At 41.9% G+C, this 26,500-nt stretch overlaps 1 protein-coding gene across 1 annotated transcript in view; it reads right to left on the reverse strand.

Moving 5' to 3' along the window:
* Window positions 1–22,700, reverse strand: part of SETDB1 (SET domain bifurcated histone lysine methyltransferase 1) — a 27,244-nt gene extending 4,544 nt beyond the window's left edge. Inside the window, exons 1-15 of the mRNA XM_080916130.1 lie at window positions 22,587–22,700; window positions 21,463–21,731; window positions 19,566–19,717; window positions 15,101–15,135; window positions 13,542–13,641; window positions 12,746–12,871; window positions 12,368–12,569; window positions 11,469–11,542; window positions 8,548–8,738; window positions 8,225–8,354; window positions 7,060–7,210; window positions 6,786–6,944; window positions 5,463–6,113; window positions 4,289–4,405; window positions 180–349 (exon numbers count right to left, since the gene is read on the reverse strand). Of these exons, the coding sequence (XP_080772256.1) occupies window positions 180–349; window positions 4,289–4,405; window positions 5,463–6,113; window positions 6,786–6,944; window positions 7,060–7,210; window positions 8,225–8,354; window positions 8,548–8,738; window positions 11,469–11,542; window positions 12,368–12,569; window positions 12,746–12,871; window positions 13,542–13,641; window positions 15,101–15,135; window positions 19,566–19,717; window positions 21,463–21,722 (2,518 nt within the window). The 5' untranslated portion in view covers window positions 21,723–21,731; window positions 22,587–22,700. The remainder of the gene's footprint in view (window positions 1–179; window positions 350–4,288; window positions 4,406–5,462; window positions 6,114–6,785; window positions 6,945–7,059; window positions 7,211–8,224; window positions 8,355–8,547; window positions 8,739–11,468; window positions 11,543–12,367; window positions 12,570–12,745; window positions 12,872–13,541; window positions 13,642–15,100; window positions 15,136–19,565; window positions 19,718–21,462; window positions 21,732–22,586) is intronic.
* Between the last annotated feature and the right edge of the window lie 3,800 nt (window positions 22,701–26,500).

Below are 26,500 nucleotides of genomic sequence, written 5' to 3' on the forward strand. Positions count from 1 at the left end.
GTAGAGTCTAGGTATGTAGCTCAGGTTACCTCCTACTCTCAATTTTCTTCCTTCACCTTCTGAGTGCTTCCATTACAGACATGTGCTACATGCCCACTAGCACTTTGCTATGTTCAACTTTTCCCTGACCTTCCATGTCCCAAACTCGATGGTAAAAGCCCTCCTCTTTTATCACTAACCTGCATAAATGCAGACAAAGGAGCCTTTGGCAATGTCATCCAAGCAGCGGATACCCCAGCCCTTGTTCTGTGTCTTAAATAGCTGCAGTCGAACCTGTAGTCCATGTTGCACCAACCGATTTGTGCACATGTTTGGGTCACATTTGCAGCGCTTGTTACACTCATAAACCCTGGGAGGTCAGAACACAGTCAGTCAATGATGCAGTCACTGGAGTACTTAAATCTGTAACACATCATGAGCAAAGACCATCAAGTAGGTAGTGACCCGAGAGAGTAGATTCATGGAATGATCCATCTATCCTCTTGAACTCGTGAAAATAAAGACCAGGAACATAATTCAGAAGGAAAAGTGTTTCACAAAGATGCTCATAGTAAGACTACGCATAATGGGTGAGAGAGTGCCTAACCCCTGGAGGAAGGATTAGCAGACAATGAGCTGATTCAGACTGCAGATGTAAGTTTATAGATTGTTTCAGCTGATACAAGTAGGGGAGCTGGTGAGCCAGCTTAGTGGGTAAAAGCACTTTTTACCAAGACTGATGACCTAAGTTCAACCCCTGGAGGCCACAAGGTTTAAGGAAAGAACCAATTCTTTTGTTAGCATAAAGATAATATTCTTCCAGAAAACACTTTTTTTTTTTGAGACAGGGTCTCTCACATAGCCATGGCTGTCCTGGAACATACTACATAGACCAGGCTGGCCTAGAACCCAGAGAGCCACTTGTTTCTAACTTCCAAGTCCTGGGATTAAAGGCCTGTGCCAATATAATGAGTTTTTAATAAATATTTATTTAACAAGAGATGTGTCAAACATTGGAACTACACAAAGAAAAGGAACATAATAATTTTGACCTCATACTACTAATTCAACAACTGAAGAAAAAAAAATATTATGGGAGGCAGACATAGATGAATCTGAGTTCAATGTCAGCCTGGTCAACACACTTGAGTTCTAGCACAGCCAAGGCTACAAAGAGAGAACCTGTCTCAAAACCACAAAAATCTAATATAAAACAAAAAAGCTCCTAATAAACAGTACAAATAGTTGCCAGCTGGTGGTGGTATATACTTTTAATCCCAACAACAGAGGCTGACACTCTAAACATCCAAAGCTACACAGAAAAATCCTGAGGTAAAGGAAGAAAGGGCAGTAAAGATCAAAGACGCATGATGTTGCCCTCTGACCTCCATGATACACATGTCCACGAGGGAAGGGGATGTAGCTTAGTTAGGTAATGAGCATGCTTAGTATGCAAGAATCCCTGAATTAGACCCCTAGTAAAAAGCATATACAGGTGATAGTGGTATATTCCTGTGAGCCCAGGATTTGGCAGGTAGACGCACTCATTTTAGAAATTCAAGGTCATTCTTGACAACACTGAGTTCAAGGCCAACCAGGGCTAACTGTATCTCAAGATACAGAAAAGGGGCTGGAGAAATGGCTTAGCAGTTAAGGTCACTTGCTGCTCTTTCAGAGGACCTGGGTTTAGTTCACAGCATTCATAATGGTGACTTAGAACTATCTGTAAACCCAATTCCAGGGGATCCAAAAGGCATATATATCCATAGTGCACATACATGTATGTATGCAAGACAAAATGCAAAGTAAGAGTAAAACTGAAACGATTTATTCAACAATAAAAGCCCCCCCCCAACTTTAGGAAGGACTGTTGAGGCTATGTAGCTCAGTGGAGTGCCCTTGCCTGACATGAGAAGACCTGGGCTTGACTGCCAGCACCATAAAAATAAGTTAAAACCAAACAAAACCTGAGTGGGATTACTGTGATAGAGACAGACAAAAATGCATTAACAGGACTAAAGTTCAAGCAGTTTTCAGAAACTGAATATTACATATCAGCACCTCTTCAGGGTACTGTTTTACTATACATCCTTAAACGCCTACTGGATTTAGTGGTACATTCCTTGAATCCCAGCACTACACAGTGAGCTCCAGGACATGCCTAGGGAAAGCCTATTGAGAATTAGGGAGCTATTCATGTAAATATATTTGTTACCAGCACAGGAAGCCATCAAAGTAACTATACTAAGTATCATTCACTTATCCATTCCTCCAAATGTCTTTCAGTGGATACTCTGTAACTTGCACTAGGTTGTGCCTGGTGATTCTGATAACAAAGCTCAGAAAGCTTACATTGTAATGTGTGAGGAGAAAACCAAACCAAAAAACAAACCCACATTGAGTCAACAAAGTTGTTAGAAATACTTATAAAAGGTACAAATGTAGTGCTGTAAAAGAGGGTGGAAACAGAGTATACACTATGTGTGTGATAAATGCATATAATTCCAGCAGTTGAGGTAGACACAGAAGGATCAGGAATTCAAAGTCATCATTGGCTCTACAGTCAGATGGAAGCTACTAGCAAGTGAGTTCACGTCCAACAAACAAAACAAATTCCCAGGGGGAAAAGACCTACTTTTCAAATACCCAGGGACAGGCTGAAGACAGGAGACTGAAACTGAGAGATCGAGGTTAAAGCCAGCCAAACAAAAGCAGTGGAAAGTGCCAAGAACACAAAAACCCAAGGTAGGCTTAAAAAACAAAACAAAACAAAAAAACAAAAATAAAAACAAAAAACCCAACTGTGAACTGTTAGAAAGTAATGGATATAAACACAGTTCAATCAAGTTTAGAGGGACAGAAGCAGGCTAGCTAGAGTACAGTGTTTTTGAAGTCAAGGGTTAGAATGAAATCAATGTGTACTGGGCAATTAATAGTTTTAAGTACATGAGTGACATATATTTATACTTATTCAGAAATATTTTTGCTAGATATGGTGGTGCAGGAATGTAAATCTTGCACTTGGGAGGCCAAGCTAGGGAGATGGCAAGTTTGAATGGCAGCCTAGGCTATAGAAAGAGAACCCGTCTCAAAAAAAGAACAGAATTATTTTCCTGTTTTTTCAAAAAGAGAGAAGGAAAAGTCTGTTTCTTATAGGACTGGATATGTGGTTAAGTGCTAATCTTAAGCTACTTTTCTACTGCTACGAAGAGATACCTCAGCCTATAAGAGAAAGCATCTTGTTGTGGAGGTGGGGGGTGGAGGGTGTATGTTTTACAGTTGAGTCCACTACAAGAGGGCATCAGATCCTGTTACAGATGGTTGTGAGCCACCATGTGGTTGCTGGGAATTGAACTCAGGACCTTTGGAAGAGCAGTCAGTGCTCTTAAACGCTAGCCATCTTTCCAGCCCCTCATGTATTCTCTTAAAATTATCAAATTAGTCTTTGAAATCTTATTTTTTTCTGATCTAAGACAAATAACAACCCCCCCCAAAAGAAAAAAGATTAAAAGGCTACTTTAAAAAGTAACTACTTCCTGTTTATCATGATTTTGATTCTACCATTTATTTATTTATTTATTTATTTATTTATTTATTTATTTATTGGGAGAGAGTTTCATTCACTGTGTGGTCCCGCTTGTCTTGGAACAGACCAGGGTTTCCTTTAACTTCCTGCCTCTGTCTCCAGAGTGCTGAGATTAAAAAGACTGTACCACTACCACTAGGCCTGATTCTAACTTTCCCGCTGTCTCTGAATAAATTTCACTTGCTAGGGTAAGTCACAATCAGAACGTTCAGACATCTGTAAAATTAATCTTAGGTGTATGAATGCTTTGCTTGCATGCATGTCAGTGCACATGTGTGTACCAGATCCCCTGAACTGGAGTGACAGGTGGCTGTGAGCTACCATGTAGGTACTAGAATCAAACCCAAGTCCTCTGCAAGAACAAGTGCTGAATGTTTAACTGCTGAGAATCGCCAGTCCCATTTTTGTTTGTTTCTACACAAGGTCTTCCTGGCACAGTCCAAGCTGACCTGAAAATCAACCAATTGTTCTGCATCTGCCTCCTGAGTGCTGGGATTACAAGCACATGTTATCACATCTAAGGTTTTACATAAGAAAAAGTATTAAAGGCTTTCTAATCACTCTCATATACATTTTGAGGCAGACTTTTGGTATTATAGCTAAGATGTATCTGAAACTATCCTCCTGCTTCAGCCTCCCAAAAGCAATGGTTAGGTTTCCAAATGTTCTTAAAAACAGAAAAACAAGAATGTGCTCAAGGACTTTGCCAAACTGACTACTTACCCTGTGGGCAGACACTCATCTAGTCTTTTGTACTGGTAGCCAGAGTTAGGGTTGATTTGACCCCCTGGGGTACAGGCTGTGGCCTGGATAGTTAGCTGATGGCAGGCACATTTGGATCTGCAGAGAGAAAAGAATTACCAGAGCTGTGGTTTTCTGAGGTTATAAGGATGGGAGCTGGACAAAGTGATCCACATCTCTAATCCAACATTTGAGACACAGAGGTGGGAAGATTAGTAGTTAACTGCTATCCTTGGCTAGTGAGTTCTAGGCCAGCTTGAGTCATCTTAAATAAAAACAGTCAAATCCACAACTTAGGACCTGCTAGCTGCAGCCACTCATCTTAGGCCAGGCTCTGCCATGCCCAAGGGACCCCTTGTGTGGTAAAAAAGGTGCACCTGCTGAGTGGGTGACCTTGTTGGCAAGGACTGCCTAAAATGTGAAATACTGAAAGGCTCTAACCTCCAGGGCCATTCTGAGCATGAAGCAAACCCTACTGAAGCAAGATAGGGCTAAAAGCCATACTTTTAAGCAGTTACTGATTATGGAAACTCGTACCTGCCAGGGACTTTCAAGGCCTTACCCTCAGTCACCAGGAACTCCCAATAGCCCCTTCATGCCCTCAACAAACCTGAACCTTAGGGCAAAAACCAATCAACAACAAATGATGGGGATAAAGTAAAGGTAGTGAAAAAAAAGCATGAGTAAGATACAGTGAGAGTAGAGATAGAGACTCAAAGTGCTGAACACAGGGATGAAGTTTAAGGGGAGACAGAAAAAGCAAGTGGGGACAAGAACAGAACAAAACCCACACATTCCCATGGCTACTTATGGGGCCTTATAAGACTATCAGACCCTGGTCTCTTAATTTCTTGTCTTTCTTTTTTTTTTTTCAGTAAGATTTCACTGCGTAGCTAGCCCAGTCTAGCTTCAAAGTTATTACAAAGCCTAAGCTGGCCCAGACTCAAAATGAACCTGTTGCAATTACAAATCTGTGCCATTGCATGCAATTTCTATATCTGTATTTCATAGTGGCCTTAGCAGAATTCTAGCTAAAAGAGGAGGAAAAGGAATATAGGGAAAACAATACAGATAAAAAAGAATAAAAGAAAAAGAAAAGCAACTGTAATAAACCTGAAGAGAGAGACAGCAATGTCTGCACACCCCACCAACTCACTTATCCCGGCACCCATCCTTGCAGTCACAGCCAACCAGAAATTCAGGGCCTGTGTTAATGAAAACACCCTTGCCAGGAATGCGTTCCTTGCTGTAGGCCACCTGGGGTGGGGGAGTTGTGTCAATCTCATTAACACAGGACAGGGGAACATCTTCCTTGCCATAGGTGATGTCCAAAATATAGTAAAAAGGCTTAAAGGGTTGAAACTTTCTGTCAACAAGAACATATGGATCCAAACAGAACATCTCCAGGAACAGGAAGTCACAGCCAGTCTCAAAAAGGTAGCGCTCTATCTCCTGCATTGTCCGAAGGCAGAGACCACAGGGTGTCTTATAGATTACATGGAAGCCCATCTTGCGGTTAACTCTGCGCCGGGCTGTCATCCTCCGGAAGTCATACAGTAATGGAACCAATAGAGGGTTCTTGCCCCGATACTGTTCGTTCCTCATGGGTCTGATCCGGGACAAACAGGTATAACTGCATACATGAGGTAAATAGAAAAGCTTCTCCATGGGGGCACGGTAGGAAGGCTCAGCTGGTGCCCGCTCTAACATGCCATGGAAGGCTGGAGGAGCTAGAGGCCCTGGAGGAGCTGGAGGCCCTGGAGGGGCTGCAGGTGCTGGAGTAGATGTTACTGAGGCCAAAGGTGATCTGCAAAAGAAAAGCAAGATATAAGATCAGAAGGCAACAAGTCTCTCTGCTATACAGTTTTCCCTCGACCTGGCTAAGCTATTTCTCTCATCTTTCATATAGTCTTTTTGTTTAAGACAAGGTCTCATGTAGCCCAGGCTATCCCACAGCTCTATCTTTTGCTCTGTCCTCCTAAGAATTGGGATTACAGGTGTGTACCAATACTCCCAGCCAGCTGTGCTCTGGTTGCTGAAGAGTAATGTTAGATCCTCTGACTTATCAAACAAGCCTGGACAATATGATGCTACTCCCTGTTGCCTCTTCAGACTGACTGCTTCTCTAGTTCAACAGGGTACTTCTCCCTAATGCATGCCTTATGCTATGGAAGTGGAGTTTAGCGTTCTACCAAAGGTTCTAAACATTCTCGCCATCTCCTAAGAGACTTAGGAAAAGGAAAAGACTTGATGGTGCCTCCTTTCTGTTGAAGCAATGATGATGTCACTATATTCAATAAGTTTTGACAAATCACTTTCCAGTAACAGTGTTTCTTAAGACATAAAATTTCTAATTTAACTATTCTTATTACCAGCTTCTCAGAAGCTGCCTTTTCAAGTCCAAGTTTCTCAGTGACATAACTTTAAAGGTCCTTGGAGTCTATGTTGTTAAGCTGCCCAATGTCTGAGATTTTCTTACCTGTATGTCTGGCTTATCCCAAGTTTCCCAGCAGGTGCATTTTCACTGAGTGTGGGTGAAGTAGGGGAGGTATGACCAGAACCCACAGATCCTGGTCGGAATGATGTGCTCTTTTTGGCTACTTGCTTCCGTGATTGAGCAAGCTGGTTTTCTAAGCTTCTAGGGGGTTTGAGAAGAAACCACATATTAAGGAATCAGAAGGTATATGTGGTAAAAATAAATAAATAAATAAATAAATAAATAACTGGAAGTAGAAAGAATGATGAGCACTCACTCAGTGTCTCCTGTTTGGGGGGAAGGAGGAAGTGCAGGAAGTGGAGCAGGTGGAGCTACAGGCTGTGGGGGCTCCATGGGTTTAAACTGGATTCCAGTACTGGTTAGATCCTGTGTGTACTGAACAACAGGACCTTTGCTCCTCACAGCACCTACAGGAAAAACAAAGACTGGCTGCTGAGAGGATGACAGCTGTGCCAGAAGTTCTTAAGCACAAACCCTATCAACTGATCCAACATAAACATGCAGGAGATAGCCAGGCAGCCGTGGCCACCATTAGTCCCAGCACTTGGAATGTAGAAGTAGGTGGACTTCTGTGAGTTTAAGGCCAGCCTATACTACAGAGTGAGTTCTAGGCCAGTCAGAGCTACGCAGAGAAGCACTGTGTCGAAAAGACAACAAAAAGAAAACCCAATCCAAACAGAATTAACAGGAATGTAGCAAATGTAATATAAAGATGGCTCAGTGACATAGCATAAGGACCCAAATTCAAATCTACAGAACCTATATAAAGTCAGGTATGGCAGCATGTGTCTGTAGTTCCAGTGCTTCTGCAGGGAAGTAGGAGGTAGAGAACAGAGAATTGGCAATGCTGGGTAGCTAGCCTTTCACATGTAGCAATGAACAGCAGAGCTTGGTTCAAACAAAAAGGTTAATTCTAAAGCTGACTACACAAGCACTTTGGCATGTGTATGCCTGTATTCATAAACAAAAGTGGAAAATGACAAATTTTCTAAGTGTTAACCTTTTTTTGTTTTTACTATTTATACCAATAACGGGGTATACTGGTAAATGCTAGTTTTGGAAAGACTTCTGTTGTTTTGGGGCATAGTCACATGTAATCATGACTGGCCTCAAACTCACCGAGGAGACAAAAGACAAAGACAGTCTTGAATTCCAGATATTCCTACTTCTATCTTCCAAGTGCTGGAACTGATTAAATGTGTGCACCAACATGTCTGGCTATATGTGGATATTTAGAATAAACAAATACAGCAATGTGGAGGCAGCTCCACAAAGCCACCAACACTAATGGGAATATTTTAGACACATGTCTCTATCCAGTGAATCAGTGCTGTTTCTCTGGTAAGTAAAAGGACAGCTGCCATATATAATTTTCTGTGCTAGTCTACTCTTCCCTTCCCTAGGTATCTTTTAGAATATACCCATATTAGGACGGGTTCTGAGTGGACCCCCTTGCTTCTTCTCCATTGCAGAGGCTGAGGATGTCTTCATACTGAACATAGGTTCCAGGCGTGTAGAACCTCGATAGATCCACTCACATCGTTTGTCATCCTGGGAGGCAGGAGCAAATGGAGGGACAAAAGCAGGTTCAGGGTAAGAATCAATCCTGTCTCTTGTAGAGAAAATATAAACCACGTGTCACCTCTTATCATCCAGCTTGGCAGTAAGTGTCTTTACTCGATTAACTATTCACTGGTATCTGCTCCCTAGTATTACCACAAATTCTTCTTTGGAAGAACATTACCAGAAAGAGGATCCTGACTAGGCTGCCATCCACTTCTTCAACTCGAGACTTCCACCATGTGCCTTCCCACTCGGTCTTGATAAGCTGGCCACTCTTGAGAAGTACCATTGGGCGATTTGGATAGGCAGTGATATATTCCTCTATGAAGTCTCTGCAGGAGCTGTCTTCTATGTCCTCCCAAGTCTTTTTTACTGTCCAAAGGAAACAAGCAGAGCTGAGGACAGGAAGGACATATCTTGAAAGGGAAGAACTATTGGCACTTTTAAAATTCAAAGAGAAAAAAAAATTATAATCTCACGGGAAGCAAAACCAAGACCACCTTAAGTACAGAGACTAATGTGTAAATGCATATACAAATTAAATACTAAACTAAACCATACACAAACCTAAGCAATTCATGTAAAAGGACATTTCACTTTATGAAGAGTTACTAACCAGTGTAGTAAACTATTATTAAACAACTAGTCATTTGTATCTCCATCCTTCCTTCGTCTTTGTCAAGCAGCCGTGACTGTCCGGGAACTTGCTCTGGAGACAAAGCTAGCCTCCAGAGATCCCCCTGCCACTGTCTACCAAGTGCTGGGATCAGAGGTGTGTACCACCACTGTCGCGTTTGCTTCTTTTACTTATCAATGCTGGTGATCCACATGCAAAGTAAGAGCTGCCCACTACAGAACTACACCACAGCCTATTGTTTCTTTTTCCAATCCCTCCAAACTTTTATTTCTTTTAAAGACTTGTGTTTTGCCTGCATATTTCTGTACATCATGCATGTTCAGTGCTCCAAAAGATGTCAGAAGAGCACACTGGGTACCCTGGAACTGGAGTTACCGGAAGCTACCAGCTGCCAAACATGAGTGCTGGGAACTGAGCTCGGGTCTTCTGTAAGAGCGTCAAGTACTCCTAAAAACCAAACCATCCGCCAGCCTAACTCAAGACACCCAGCCCTGACATAGACTGGGTGTCATGGCATACATCTGCAACTTTAATATTGTGGAGGGAAGCACTCAAAAATAATGGTGGCTTACCCACCAGCCAGCAAGCCAAAATAGCAAAGCCAGAGCTTAGGAAGCCAAAGTCAGAGCTTTGGAACACCCTGTCTAAAGACATTAGATGAAAAATAAGGTAATAAGAAATCCAATATTAAAACACACACACACACACACACACACACACACACACACACACACACACACTATAGTCATGAATGGTGCCATGTACAAATAATCTCAGCATGTAGGAGACAGAAGATCAGATGTTCAAGAACAGCCTTGACTATACACAGAATTCAAGGCCAGCTTGATCTACAGAAGACATGGTTAAATAGATAAAGCACTTGCCATGAAAGCCTGATGATCAAGTTCACAGAACCCTTGTAAAAGTTATGCTGGTGTGAAGACTGCTTATAACTCTAACATTCAGGAAGCAGAAACAGAATACCCCAAGGCAACCTGGCTATCTGCAGTTGGCTAGCTGAAGTTGGCAAGCTCCACTTTTAGACAGTTCTGCCTCAATAAACAATAAGTACACAGCAATTGTGGAAGGCATCTAATATCAACTTTGGCCTACATTCAATCCCAAATACATGTGAACGTGCAAACATAAAATTAAAAAACTCAAAAGATCTGCTATGTGTTTATTTCCATGTTAATAATAAGCAATTGATTCTTCTGCAATTAAAAACAATTGTGGATCTAGGAAGATAGTTCAGTGGGTGAGAACTCTTGCTATGTAAGTGTGCCTGTGGATTTGAGTATGCTTCCTCAACACCCATGCACAAGTCATACATGCTTGTAACTCCTCCTTTAGGGGTTAGACACATGTAAATACTGGCAGCTCTCTGGCCAGCTAGACTAGTCAAAATCACACAATTCTGTTTCAATGAGATCCTATTTCAATGCAATAAGGAAGAGAGTAACAGAACACATGGATATCTACACATCTGGTCTCAATGGTTAAGTACACAGGTGCAACACACACACACAGATTAAAAAGTAAGTGTGGGCTCTTAGTGACGGGGATATCTCTAAGGTCTGCCCTGCTCAGGACAGCAGACAGCATGGAATTCTACAAACTTTCTGCAACCCTCTTAACAAAGTATTAAAAACAATACAAATAAATAAGTGTGGGAACAGAAGCATGTGATGACTGTAGGTTCAAAGCTAGCCTGGTCTATCTACATAGACGGTTCTAAGATAGCAAAGACTATACAGATAAACCCTGTCTCAAAAAAAAAGTAAACTAAAAACAGTTGTGAAGATTGTGGAGATAGCAGAGTTGGTAATACGCCTGCTTTACAACAGTGAAGATTTGAGTTTAATTCCTAGAACGTAACAAAAAGTTAGCCATGGGAACAAGTACTTGAAATGCCAGGGCCAATCGAAATCCTAGCACCTACATGACAACTCCAATCCCAGGAGAGTAAAATGCACAGACATATATGTAAGCAGAATACATAGACAAATAAGGCAAATTAAAGTATTAATAAGAGAACCAAAGAAGATCGACAGCACTCGAGGAACACCTCTGATATATGTGTGCATGGGTGCGTTCTCTCTCTCTCTCTCTCTCTCTCTCTCTCTCTCTCTCTCTCTCTCTGTCTCTCTCTGTCTCTCTCTCACACACACACACACACACACACACACACACACACACACACACGGCTTCTATAGGAAGCATGTGTACACAATACAAACAGAAATGAAAACATGAGATCAGCTCTTCAAATCTAAGTTCCTTAGAAATAAAATCAAAGCACACCTGTTAGTCAATAGTCAGTCAGAATCTTTCAGGGTTCATTCTGGCTACAAAATTAGACAAAAACGCTGTCTCCAAACAAACGGGAATATCAAAACAGAAGTCAAGTTTCTTGATTTACCACCTTAAGAAGACAAAGTGGCGTAGGAAATGAGGACACTTACGTGGTCGGCAAATGGGGTACAGCTCTGACTGAGTGACATAGGAAGCATAGCCATCATCAAAAAAAATTAAAAATCTGCAGGAAAAAGAAACAAGACATGGAGGTTATAGAGTATTTATCACAGGGTACTTTATCATACTTTTCATTCTCCAAACCATAGACCAGTCAAGCTCCCTTTATTTCCCTTACACTAAAGAACCTTTTCTGAAAATTATTCTTTCTTCCAGGCTCGAAGGCACACACCTTTAATCTCAGCACCCAGGAGGTAGAGGCAGGAGTATTTTTATAAGCTTCACAGCAACCTGTTGACATGCATGAGACATTTCTCCAATCCAAGCATGCTAAAGACAGAGGCGGGTGGTTTGTGAATTTGGGACCAATCTAGGATACATGAGTGTGACAGTGGGGTTGGAGAGATGGCTCAGGAGGTAATAGCACTGTAATCACTTCCAGGACCTGAGTTCAGTTCCCAGTACCCACATTATAATGGCCTAAAACTATCTGTAACTCCACTTCCAGGGGGAATTCGACATCCTCCTGTAGATCCTGCAGGCTTCAGGCACGCATGTGATGTATATACATACACCCAAATAACACATCCACACATGTAATGTAAAACAGATAAATCACAGTTTGGTACTTACTTCAATTTCTTAAAAAGAAAGAAAGAGTAATCTTAGCAAGGTATAGAGATGTTTAAAATTAAAAAGTACCTAACCCCCCCACACACAAATGACGTTAAAAAAAAAGAAAAAAGAAGAAGAAGGAAATAGTTTCTGATCATAAGGAAGGCACTGAGGACATAAAAGCTAACAGTGAGATTCTGACCACAGTATGAAGAGAAGGGCACCAAGCTCCAGGCCCCTATTCCCCTACAATCTGCAATCCCTGTCCAGGTACCTGAGCTTGTTCTTGACGTTAGGGGTCTCAGCTACAATGCCAGCATAAAGCCAGACCTGATTTCCATCCTTGTATTTGGCCACCACTCGACTGCCCACAAACAGCTTGTCAGCGGGAGGGTGGTAATCATAGGCAATATGGTTCCCAGACAGCAGACTCTTTCCTTTGTTGTCAAATTTCACTTTGTATTTCTTTCCTAGCCCTGCAGAAGAGAAAAGACAAGCAAACACAATTTTAAAAAACAAAAAACCCTTACTTTCCATGTTAAGTCCTGGGTGTAACAGAGCAGACAACAGGAAAGGCTTTGGAAGACAATCAGCAATGGAGGCCCCACAGGTTGCCTTTCCTCAGTCCTTCCTCCAGCCTGAACATACACACCAACAGTCTGGATGGCAATAAGGGTGCCCTTGTGCCACGTCTTAGTCCTCTTCTTGCCAAGAATCCGCATGCTGACTATCAGGTCCCCATCTTTGCTCAGTTCTCCAGACCCCTGACCCAAGGTTCCTAGAAACAGAGTTGTTATAAAAAGTGATGTTAGAGGCTGGATGGAGAAAAGTAAGGTCAAGAGGGCAGTAAGGTAGGAGGGGGCTGGAGCTCAGCTGCTGGGCTGCTTGCCTAGCATGTGCAAAGCCCTGGATTTGAACCTCGGCCCTGCATACACCTGGCATAGTTCATGTCTGTGATCAAGTACTCAGGTAGGGAAGAAGGCGGGAAGATCAAAAGTTTAAGGTCATCCTCACAACACACAAAATTCAAGGCCAGCCTGGGATACAAAAGATACTATCTCAAAACAGAAGGTGGTAGAGAAACAGGAAACAGGTATTTTGTGACCATTAGCCACTTTGATAAACCTTGACAGAGGCAGAAACACAAGGCAAACAACTGGTTATGCTAACAGGAGAAATGAATACAGACCATCCCCACGTTTCTGACTCCTTTGGCATACCCTACCAGCCTATGCTACATGGTCAACTCCTTATTAACAGCAACAGAAATACAGCTAACTGCCTGAGCCATCACTTCAATCAATCACTCTCAGATTGACTGTGGACATCAAACTAATGTTAAAGAGAGACTGACAAGTCAAACAGCATTTTGAGAGGCAAAGCTGACTGTCAGTAACATTTCAGAAAGAACTCACCTCTCATCTATGCAGGTACTCCTCAACACTAACCTTTATGTAGATCCTGAGAACTGCTTTTCTTGTTGACAGCATCCATGAACTTCTGGACATCTTGAGCTGATTTTCTTAAGGCAGCCATAGCCTCACGAAGCTGTAGCAAACAAGAAGGAAAGAAAAAAAAAATTAGTATCATGGGTAAGACACAACTTGAGAATATTACAGGGACTCAGTGAAACACCTCTTGCCCAACATGATAGGAAACCCTGGTTTAGATCCCAAAGCCACAAAACAAAACAAAAAAACAACAAAAACAAACAAACCAGAACACTACCCATGAAGAATCTGTCTTCAATAATTAAAATAGATTCAACTGTATCTGAAAGTGAGACAGAGGCAACTTCTCAAATTTTCTGCATCCTTGCAATATCTACAAGATGACTGTAATGAATAGGGCTTACTACATGGTGAATACACTGAAACTAAACTCAATGTATGCTTATGCCAAAACACACTACTTTCAAAAGTTTCTTCATTTTATGAGCATTGAAGTTCATCTACATGTCTATCTATATGAGGGTGTTGGATACCCTGAAACTGAAGTCATATAGAAGTGAGCTGCAATGTGGGTGCTCAGAATTGAACCTGGGTCCCTGGAAGATATGCCAGTGTTTATCTTAACCAAGAAGCCATCTCTCCAGCACTACTTTTTTTTTTTTTTTAAATAAAGATGGGGTCATCTGTTTTCCAAGCTTTCAAAAACATATATAGCTGAGGATGAGCCTGAATTTCTGATCTTCCTGCCTCTATCTCTTCAGAGTTCTGGGATTATAGGCATGCATCATCAGAAAACTGCTGGTGTAACGCTAAACTAAACCCAAAGATTTCTGAATGCTAGGTAAGTACTATACCAAATGACCAACATTGATAGTCCATCAAATTCATTCATATTTATGGTTATGAGTCACAATGTAGGCGCTGAGAACTAAACCCTGGTCCTTTTTAAGAGTAGTGAGTGCTCTTAAACATAGAACTACCATTATAGACACATATTTATTATTGTTAATAATGTTTTTGAGACAGTTTCACTTGTAGCTCTAACTAGCCTGAAACTCCATGTATAACCCAGGCTGACCTCAAGTTCATTGAGATCCACCTGCCCTGACTTCTCAGTGCTGAGATTAAAGGTGTGTACTACCATGCTCACACCTTTATTATTTCTAGTTGTTATTATATTGTTTTTCTGAGATTAAGTCTCTCTATATAACTTTGACTGTCCTGGAATTTACCATATACAACAGGCTGGTCTTGAACTCTCAGAGATCCACCTGCCTCTCCTTCCCCAGTGCTAGGATTCAAGTTGTGTGCCACCAGGCCTGGCTTTAATTATGTCTTACTTTTGCTTACCCATGTAAGTGAATGCCAACTGTATGTAGGTGCCTCCAGAATCCAGAAGAGGGCACTAAATCCCTTGGAGTTACAAGCAGCTGAAAGCCTCTCAACATGGATGCTGGAACTGAACTCAAGTCCTCCAGAAGTGTAGCATGTTCTCCTAAACCTATTCCTCCAGCCCAATTTCATGATTCTTTACTTCCTATACCAACCCAACTCACCTTCTGGTCCTTTGGAGTTCTGCTCCCAGCATCACCTATGGAAGAAAAAACTTCAATGAAGAAAAGCAGGGCCTATGAACCCAGCTACTTGAGAGACTGAGGCAGGAACATGACACCTTCAAGGCATGCTGTATCTACAGAACGAGAGAACTAGGCCAGCCTGGGCAATTTAGACTATGTCTTAAAATAAAAAGCAAAGTAGGGCAAGAGGAACATAGTTTATTAAGGTTAACCTGCTGTAAAGTTAAGCTGAAAGCCAGGCAAGAATGCTTAAGAGGCAAAATATAAAAACCAGGAACTCAAGTAAAGGATCAGAGGTTCAGAAAGAGTAGTTCTATTGCAGAGGTTTGGTTTCTAGTACCCACAACAGTAGCTCACAACCACTTGTCACTACAACTCAGTGGATCTGGTGCCCTCTTTTAAGAATAAGTGAATTTCATGATTTCTTTGATAAAATAACCACATTTCTTGTGCACTAAGTAGCAAGGTGTTAATGAAGTGGACAGTGTTAGCTGTGGGGTGTTTTTGTAATCATTGATAGTTTGGTCGCACAATGCTTCTGGAAAATAAGCATTTACTGAAGCTCATTAGCCTTGTTTCATTTTTGAGTTGTGTGAATAATTAATTATGTTACAAAAATTCAAATAGATGACATTTACCTTAAGTGTGATAAACTATCACCTGTCTCAGTACTTACCCAGAGGTAAGCACTGCCAGGCACAGACTGTTTCTATCTCCAGACCCTTTTAATAGCCCTCTCAGTACTTTTCTTTTCTAAGGACTCATATGTGACCAGTGAATGTGCCCCAACATGCTATACTTATTTGTGCACTTGATAGGCGCCAGAAAATTTTATTATTTTTTAAAGACTTTTTTTATTATATACAAGTACACTGTAGCTGTCTTCAGACACCAGAAGAGGGCATCAGATCCCATCACAGATGGCTGTGAGTCACCATGTTGTTGCTGGGATTTGAACTCAGGACCTCTGGAAGAGCAGTCAGTGGTCTCAACCACTGAGCCATCTCTCCAGCCCCGAACCTACAATCTTTATTATGGCACTTCCTGAGTGCTGTTTTAGCTGGTGGCAGTGCACTCTTTTAGTCCCCAGAACTCAGATGGATCTCTGCATTTAAGACCAACCTGGTCTACAAAGTAAGTTCCAAGACAGCCGCCAGGCTACATGGAGAAACCGTTTGAAAAATAAAAGCAAAAGAGCTCTATCCCTGAGCACTGGCTTTACAGGTATGTACTACAGTTCAAAAGTGGTTTTTATGTTGGCCCATTATGAGTGATGCTGAGAATCTTTTCATGTATTTACTGCCATTTATAAATCTACAAAATCAGATGCTGTGGCACACATTTGTAACCTCAGCTTTAATAGAGGCAGAAAGATAAGGTATTTAGTCATCTTTATCTATACATTAAATTCTAGGCCTGCTTGAATTACAAAAGACCCTGTTTCAGAACAAACATACCCAAACAACCCTTAACAGAAAGAAAACAACTCCAAAGTGTCCCTTTAAAGCCCTTGCCCCTTCTCATTTTGAACAGTGTTTCACTAGTCCTGGCTGCCCTAGACTTTGCAGTGTAGACTAGGCTGACCTCAAACTCAGGTATTTACCTATTTCTACCTTCCAAGTGCTGGAATAAGAAGCATGTACTACTGAATTCAGCCTCCAGAAATTTAAAAATAAAATTGTCTTTATTGTGACAGAATCCTTTCTTTATTTTAGGCAATAACAGACCTTTCAAATTTCATCCTATTTATCTTTCCTTTTAGAATGGTCCCACTCTGTCACCCAAGGAAGTCCTGAAACTATGTAGTTAAGGCTGTCATAACTCAGTAATTTTCTGCCTAAATACTATTGTCACTGTCTCCAGAACAAAGAAAAAGAAACCCTCAAAAAACAAACCCTGTTAGCACTAATCATTGGTAAACACAGGCATCAGGCAGCCTGGAACTCTACTTCAACAGTGAGGACCTTATACATGCCAGGCAAATGCTCTACCACTGAGTCATTTCCCCAGCAGTCAGATATAAACTGGTATAACTGCTCTGAAATACCAAGGCAATTTTGCCTAAAAAATGTTATTGCAATGTCCACAAAACATTTAAACAAAAATGTCCACAACAGCATCATTCATGACAACTCAAATGTAGGACAAATGTAGGAAGTGGTTCTTTCCATCTGGCTGGTTCCTGGAGATCCAACTCTAGTCATAGGGCTTGATGATAAGCACCTTCACTGGATAAGCTATTTCCCCAAGCCTGCTCTAAACTCTGGCCAGAGAAACTTCTTTTAGCAGTGAGCACAGACTCGTAATTGGTCAAAACACTAAGAATAAATAACTGTTGAGTGCTCATGCTAAAAGGGACAGCTGTAAGCACACTTAGCCAACAAGGGTCAGGACAACATTGTACAAGAGGGTAAGAGTAGGATGGAGGGTAGTGTTAGGAAAAATTGTCTTCTGGACTTGATGGGGTCCCTGGACTCATCAACTCAGAGCAGCACTGGTTACCTGCCCTAAGACCTATACAAGAACAAGTCAGTCAACATTCCTGGAAGAAATGAGAAGGGGTACCAAGCCTCAACCCTCCCTAAGGAGGCTGTTAAAGGTTGCTGGGGGGAGGGGGAACATTGTTTCTTCAGGGATGTAGCCACTGGTAAGTTGCTCAAGAACCCCAAACTCATGTATGTGCAAGCCACCCAAATTAAACCCAGTGGATTAAAACAAAACATGAAAGAAGGAAAGGGACAGGTAAGTTAGTTAAGAAGATAAAAGATTCCAGATAGTATGGAAAGTTAGTATATATGACCAAAACCCATTTTTATATAAGCATGAAACGATCAAGGATAAATATTAAACTATAATATCCACACTTATGATCTTGGTGGAGGTAGAGGTAGGAGGATCTGGAGCTGAAAATAATTCTCTATCATGTGGTCAGTCTGAAGCTAGCCTGGCCTACAATAGTGTGTAAAAATACACAAATATAAAAACAAAAGTCCAAACAATAAGAAAGTGAGATGGGCTGGAGAGATCACTCAGTGGTTAAGAGCAATGAATGCTCTTCCAGAGGTTCTGAGTTCAAATCCCAGCAACCACATGGTGGCTCACAACCATCTGTAATGGGATCTGATGCCCTCTTCTGGTGTGTCTGAAGACAGCTACAGTGTACTCATATAAATAAAATAATTAAGTCTTTTAAAAAAAAGAAAGAAAAACCAAAACAAACCAACAAACAAAAATCAGTCAATCAATCAATAAATATGGGGGGTCCCAACAACTTTTGCCAGGTGGTGATGGTGCATACTTTTCATCCCACTCGGAAGGGAGAGGCAGGCAGATTGATTTGACTTTGAGGCCAGCCTAATCTACACAGCAAGAGCTACACAGAGAAACCCTGTCTCAAAATAACAAAAAAAAAAAAAAAAAAAAAAAAAAAAAAAAAAAAACCCAACAACAAACAAACAAAAAAAAGTAAAAGTACTGCTCCAAGGCTGAGGCTAGTATAGTCTATGTGGAGATTTCCGAGCCAGCCAGATACAGTGAAATCTTATTGCAAAATAAAAGTACTAGAGAGAGAAATAGCAGTTAGTGTTTGTCATAGAAGTCCCAAGTCCTGGAGTCTGGATTCTCAGAACCCAAATCTGTAATCCAAGCACTTACAAGGCAGAAACCTCTAGGAGCTGGCTATCTACACACGCTAGAATTGGCAAACTCTTGGTTCAGGGAGACCCTACTTCCATAATAAAGTGAGGAGTGATCAAGGAATAAACCTGATGTAAATTTGAATTCCACATATATGAACACCCACTCATATATATCTACTCCCAAACATGGGTATGTGCATGCACACCGTGAGCATTAATATCAACTTGACAAAATTTAAGATTACGTGGGAAATGGAAGTCTGTGCCAGCCAATGAGGAAGTTTTTGATTATGTAGAGGTGGATGGACCTGCCCATTCTGAGTGGTACCATTCCACAGACTTCATAAACAGGCAAAGAGAGCTATCAGGAGAGCAGCAGGATGAGACATTCCCTCTCTGTTTCCAGACTGCAGAACAAGGTGGCCAGATGCTTTAGGCTTTTGTCAATGTGAATTCTCCCACCATCATAGATATGATCTAGAAATACCAACCAGAATAAGCCTCCTTAACCGTGTCAACTGATTTTATCACAGTAACTGAAAAAGAAACCGAGACACAGGCAAACTACACATAAACACATAGGGGGAAAAGACAGAGAAGAAATATACCTTATCTGAAATGGGAAAAGGGAGCAATCAGAATATAGGAAACATGATGCTAATAATACTTATTTTTTGTTATAATAATTGTCAGTTAATTTGGTGTATTGAATTAATGGCAACATGATTCTTTTATCATCTACCTGCTTACCTTCCAGTATTTCAGCTTCCACTGTAAGATTGTTCTAACCAAAGCTCATAATTTACCTGAGTCAATACTGAGGACATCATCATCTTCATCAGGAATCTCAATTATCTCTGTAGGCTGGGAAGCTTCATCCTCAGAGCTACTGTCACGATACTGTAGTCCCAGCTTAGAGTAGAAATCCTTCACCAAAGACTCACAATTAGTCACTTCCCTAATATTAGAACACATGTAGGAAAAAAATCAAAGGCAATGGAGAAAGTACAGTCTAAAAGCATTAGAATTTACATACATTTATGAAATACCTAGTCTACAAGCTCATACATGTAATCCTAGTACTTAGTCTGAGGTACCAAGATTGTCTATGTTTGAGGTCACTTTGGTATTCAATACATGGGTTCATGGCCAGCATGGCCTATAAAATAAGAAACCTTTAGAAACAACAAAAACAGCCCAGCACAGGGGATGCAAAGACAAGCAGATCTCTGAGTTCAAGGCTAGTTTGGTGTACAGAGGTAGTTCCAGGACAGCCAGAGTGACAGAGAAACCCTGTCTCAAAAAATCAAAACCCACTAAAATAAGAAACAAAACACAAACACACACATACACAATGCAACACAGTAACAGAAAATTATATATATTTAAATATAGACTATTTGCTCTAAATGTTCCAATTTAGAATGCTTTCTCCACAGAATGTTTCCATTTAATTATTCCATGAAACAATTTGCCAGAGTTCAATTTTCCACCTGCTGTTACAAAAGACATCATATAGGATACTTATGCTCTAAGTGGCTTTGGGAACTAAGAAGTCAGGTTTGAAGAGGAACTTCATTTTCTGGGTGTTATGAAGCATCCCTTTAATCTCAGCACTGGAGAGAAAAAGACGGATCTCTGTGAATCCAACCCAGTACAGTCTATACAGTAAGTTCTAGGGCAGCCAATACTATGTAAAAAGACCTTGTATCAAAAATGAGTGAATGAATGAATAAATAAATAAAAATTAGATGAATAGCTGCATCAGTTTTCAACTCGCCTATAAACAATCCAAAATCTACCCTAAGTGCAGTGCTAACATTAGCAATCTGATTATCTTCAATTGTACTGACAATCTGAAACAGATATTCCGGGAGAACTAAAAATTTTAATGTTTCACACTTAAAGAAAACAGGTTAAGAGGCTGAGGATGTACCTAAGATTGCCTAGCCCTTACTGCTATCCCAAACACAACATGAACTCTGCATGGTGGAACACAATTAGGGTTTTTTTTAAAGATTTATTTATTTCATGTATGTGAGAACACTGTTGCTGTTCTCAGACACACCAGAAGAGGGTATCAGATCCCATTACAGATGGTTGTGAGCCACCATGTGGTTGCTGGGTTTGAACTCAGGACCTCTGGAAGTGCAGTGAGTGCTCTTAACCGCTGAGCCATCTCTCTAGCCCAGTGATCGACAATTATAATCCCAGCACTCACAATGTAAAAAAAAAAAAAAAAAGAATTAATATTGCTCAAGATCACTCTATGTTATTCATGAGACCCCAATCAACGCAACAAACATAAGCTAGGAACTTTTAAATGCAGCACATAGAAGGCACAAGGAGGCAGATCTCTTCAAGTTTCAGGCCAGCAATGGCTAGGTTTTGGGATCCTGTCTCAGAAAAACAAAAAAGTCAGCAATTCTACAATTTTCACTTTCTGAGTAATTTTAGTAAGGAAGTTCAGTACAGGAGGAAGACTAGGGAATTCAAGCCTTTAACCTACCTACTGCTGACCACATATCTGCTACCCACAGGGGAAAAGCGTTCTGTTGCAACTCTGCACTATAAACTCAGAGGAAGTGTAAGGTCCCACATGACTGAACCTGGCAAAGTATAGAGTGCTTAGGACGATGACAACAACAGTCACTCCCAGGACGATGCAAATGGACATTTACTGCTGCTTCCATGAAGCCTTACCTGGATGCATCATCAAACAGCCGGTCAACATAAGCCACTTCAGACTCCTTCTGGAGGACCCACGTCTCCAGCTCTGCCAGCTGCTTCTTGCGCTGCTGGATACAGTCCATCTTTTCCAGTTCTTCATCAATGAACTGACGAAGTTCCTCCATAGAGATACCCAGCTCCTCCACCACTGCCTGCTGCAGCTCAGCAATCTCTGCAGAGTCAGCTGCAGCTGGCGCTGCAGCCAAACTCATGCACCCAGGGAGGGAGGACATGCTTTGGCCCTGTGCAGGAAGAAAAGCAGAAAGCAACTCTAACCTCAACTCACACCTTTTCTGTCTCATAACAAAAGGCCCTCCTATCCTGCAAACTCTGTTTTCTCTCTCCCCTCCTTCTCCAGAAGGTGATCCGGAGATTTCCCGGGGAGACTCGTCTTCTCACACACACTAAAGCCCTGAACTGAGAGCAGAGACACCTTGGAGAACACCAACAGACACCAGGGAACGACCTAAAACGATGTTTCAGAAAACTAAAGGATGCTTGTCCACAAAGGAAGGTACTTCTGTCAGCTAACTTGTTCCGTAACTAACTTTGTCTCTACCCAGTGCCTAGTCCCAAGTACCCCGTCCACAGGAGACAGTTGATCCGTAATGAACTAATTCCAACGGGGGTTGTTTATTGCTCCTCTGTTACGGCACTTTGCTTTCCTTGGCTTTTAAAACCTCCTAGGACCATGCAAGAGGGCAGCTGCATAGGGGAGGGGGTTCTCGGCTGCACCAGGCCCTGGAGTCTGCGACCAGCAGGAAAGGAAAAAACAAATAAAAAGGAAAAAAGATGTAGAGGAAAGGTCGGGCTCTCGGGCTCTCCTACGTGAACAGAGCAAAGCTTGAAGCAATGGCGACCACCCAACAGCCACACTCCGAACAACGCGCACAAGGGTCTCGGCCGCCTGAGCCACGGAGGAACGCAGCAGCCTCCGGCCGCCTTCTCGCGCCTCACCCGCGCACGACCCCACGCCCACCCGCAGCCACCGCCTCGGGCCGGCCCGCCCCGCCTCGCTCCTCTCCCGCCAAGTTTCCACACGCGGCCCCAACCTCCCACAAGCAAACCCTCCCAGGTCCGCCTCAGCCTCAGCCTACCTCAGTCAGTCCTCCCCACGACTCCGGCTCCCGAGCGCAAGGGCCGCGTCTCACAACACCGACCCCAGCTTTTACTCCAGGGCTCCGCCTCGCCAGAACCCACGCAAACTGAAGGAGAGACAGCGGGGGAGGGGAAACAGCGTGAGGAGGCAAAGGGGGGCGGAGGTGGAAGCAAAAGGACGGTCCGGAAGCAATATGGAGCGTTCTTCCGGCCTTAGCTACGGTAGCCCAAAGCGATCAAATTTTACAGCACAGCGCTGCAAGACAGGAGTCATGGGACAAAAGGGCAGTACGCATGTGTGAAATAGGGCATTTCCGGGTAAGGTACTAGTTGGGCAAAGCATGGTTTGTGTGGGCGAAGTTTACAGAAGCTCCTCCCTTACTAGTGGCTAAAATAGTTGTGTTGTTTTCCTTTGAAGATATTATAAAAACTGTTATTTTTTTAGCAAAATTAATTTATATATAGTAGGAAATCCAAAAAATACAAATAAACAGAAAAAACATAATTCCATCACTGAGATTGTGTAGTCTTTCGTCTTTCACAAATTTTTAATGTGCGTCTATGTAATATATTACGGGACTTTTGTTTTTAAATTTTATTTAGTGTGATGGGTGTTTTGTACGCATGCATGTTTGTTTCTTTCACGTATCCCATTTCTCTCAACATATCTTCATTGCTTACAGGGCAGCAGTGTTCATCCCCCGTAAGCCTCTGGAGATCTTGAACCAGTCTTTTCTTAAATGTTTCTTTTGTGGGTGGGGTGCCTAGAAAGACCACTCAGTGGTTAAGAGCACTGACTGTTTTTCCAGAGGTCCTGAGTTCAATTCCCAGCAACCACATGGTGGCTCACAACCATCTGTAATAGGATCTGCTGCCCTCTAGTGTATTTATATATAATACATAAATTTTGTTTTTAAGTTTCTTCCCCTTCCCTCCCCCCCCCATCGTGATTCTTCTCTGGTTTTGCTCAACTTTGTCTTTCCTGAGGTTTGTTGGAGATATCTCTATTCTCTGGGTTTCTTTCCTTTTTAAGGGTAGGGGTGGGTTTCATTTGTGTGTGTTTCTCTCATGTTGTTCTTTGCTTCTGCCTCTTCATCTTTGAATGCAATTACTTTCACTACAGATCTGGCCAATCTCTCCCCGACCCCCATCCCTTTAGCCTAAGAATGGGCCTAAGATTAAACTGCCAAACTCAGGTCTTCTTCCACTGTTCTCCTGTAACCCTGCCTGCAAGGGTAAAGGAAGCTCTAATATACAGATGGAAACAAAGAGCAGACTCAAGAAGCTGGAGTTTATTGTGGTTTTAATATGGGGTCTTACTGTATAACCTTGGATGGCTAGGAACTTGCTATATAAACCACACAAAGATCTTTCTGCCTCTATTTTCTACCTGTTGGGATTAACCTGTGAGCCACCATGCCCTACAGGATATCTATATAAAATATATTTTTTCATACATCTATGTGTCTGTGAGTGGGTATGTGCACATGGGTACAAGTTGGCCTCAAAGGCCAGAAGAGGGCAATGGATTCAATGGAACTGTAGTTATGGACAGTTCGGAGCCATCCAACATGGGTACTAAAAGTCAAACTCAAAATACTGTGGAAAGCAGAAAGTGTTCTTAAATACTGAGTCATCTCTCCAGCCCTTGTTTGTGGGGTTTTTTTGTTTGTTTTTTTCAAACTTAATGCTTGTAGATTATCCTGAATCTGTTTGTATTTTAAGGTTAATTCTACTTCTTCAAGAAGGGCTGCCTAGTTAGTGACTCCAACTGAACCTTCCTATTTTAATTAGTAAAATAAAGGAAAGCCAGTGACTGGGCAGGACGAGGGAAGTAGTAAGGACTGAGAGCTCTGAGGAGGTCAGAGGACTGAGGTTAGAGGTCGTGGCAACATGGAGTTTCCCAAGGACCAGCTAGACCCAGGTGGTTTTAATTGGCGTTAAATAGCTATGAACATCAAGGATTTTATAGGCTTAACATCTTTCATGAAGGGCAGTTTGTATCTTTGTCTATTTGATGCAATCTTGTTGTGTAAAGGGTTTGTGGATTGAGAGTTGTATATATAAACCTGTATGAAAAGCTATTGGGCTGTAGAATTGTGTTTGTGTGGGGTTTGGGGATACAGAATTACCCCTATACAAAGGTGGAGAACAGGCGGTAGTAAACCGCCACAGGAGGGGAATTGTGCAGACAAATTGGGCAGTGGTGGCTCAGACCAGGCTCCAGAGGTACGAGCGGTTCTGTATCAGGGTTGGGCCTGAGGAGTGAGACCTCAGGGCTAGCAAAGAGATAAACTGGTTTTTATTTTTTTAATATTTACTGCAACAAATGCTTTATTAAATTCAGTAGAATTTTCTTGTTTTTTCTAAATCAAAGTATTTAGCTAGAGTGTTTCTTTGATGCACAAATGTTCTTGATTTAATTTGTGAGACTTGTAAAGAATCTGAAATAAACCAATGTGCTTCTGTATTTTGTTTTTAAATTAAAAGAGAAATACATTGGGCTAGGAGTGGGGTCTCATACCTTTAATGCTAGTAAGCAGGAGGCCAATAAAGACTGATCTCGGTGAGTTCCAAGGCAGCCTAATCTACAATGTTGTCGCTACCGTCCCAGACTAGCAGAAAAGGAGTGACGACACAGCATTCTTCTCAAAGCAGTTTATTCAGGAGCCTTACAGCATGCAAGTGAAATATCTACCCTTGCCCCCAAGTACAGTCCCTTTTATCCTCTCTCAACTCCACTTCCTCAGTCCATGTTGCGTGGCTGCAGTTCATAGGTCCACGTCATCTGACCTGATCTCCCATCATGGGTGCGCCTGCACAGCTGAAAGGAATGACATGGCTGTATTCGGGAGTGGGAGGAAGGCTTTGGCCAGTCACAAGACTTGGCCTGAGTCCCAAGCGCCATCTTGCTCCATCTTGGAACTATTGCCACACCCGCTCTCCACACCTCCCCCTTCTTTATTTAATGGCAGAGAGAATGTCTGTCTTAGGTTGCGACCTGCGACAATGCCCCTTACCCGTCAATGGTGGATTTCAAATTGACCTTGCCTACCACTTCCAAGCAGCGCAACATATTAACCACATACTGGCTGTCAGAGATCAAATTAAAAGGACCTGGAAACAACTCAAATACCTTAATCACAATTTGCAATTCAATAACTTGGGGTGATGTAGGGGGAAATTGTATGGTAACCGGAGAGAACCCTGCCACCACATATGCTCCTTGTCCTGTCTTGGAACCATCTGTAAAGATAAATGGGGCGTCTAGCGAAGGATCCTTTGAAGTGATGAGAGGGAAAACTACAGGATAAATGGTAATCAACTGTAGGATAGGATCCTTAGGGAAATGATTATCAAAGTTACCTCGAAAACTACACCTCAAAATTGCCCAATCATCTATTGAGGCTGATAAAACTTCCAACTGTTTTACATTATAGGGAACTATTAAATCCTTAGGTGGGATGCCAAAGTACTGTATGCATTGTTGGTTGCCAAGCAAAGCCAATTGAGCCACTGAGGTGGAAAAATGAACAAGTGTCTTGGCGGGGAAATCTTTGGATGTATCCATAGCAAGGGTGCTCCCTGCCATAAGACTCTCGTGGGTTGGGCTTCTTATTTTCTTTTTGTGTGTGGATATGTGTACGGTACACATGTACACATGTGTGCATATGGAGGCCTGATATCAATATCAGGTGTCTTCTTCAGTCCCCCCTTACCTTATATTTTTGAGACAATTTTACTAATTTAGCTAGACTGGCTGGCCAGCCAACCCCATGGCCCTACCTGTCTTTGACAGAAACCCTGTCTCACAACTAAACCAAACAAAAACAAAACAAATGAATGAATGAATGAATGAATGATGAATAAGGCCTATGCACAAAGCCCAACTTGGCCTCCGGGAAAAAATTAA

This window comes from Micromys minutus (assembly GCF_963924665.1).
Source record: "Micromys minutus genome assembly, chromosome: 4".
Taxonomy (NCBI): Eukaryota; Metazoa; Chordata; class Mammalia; order Rodentia; family Muridae; genus Micromys; species Micromys minutus.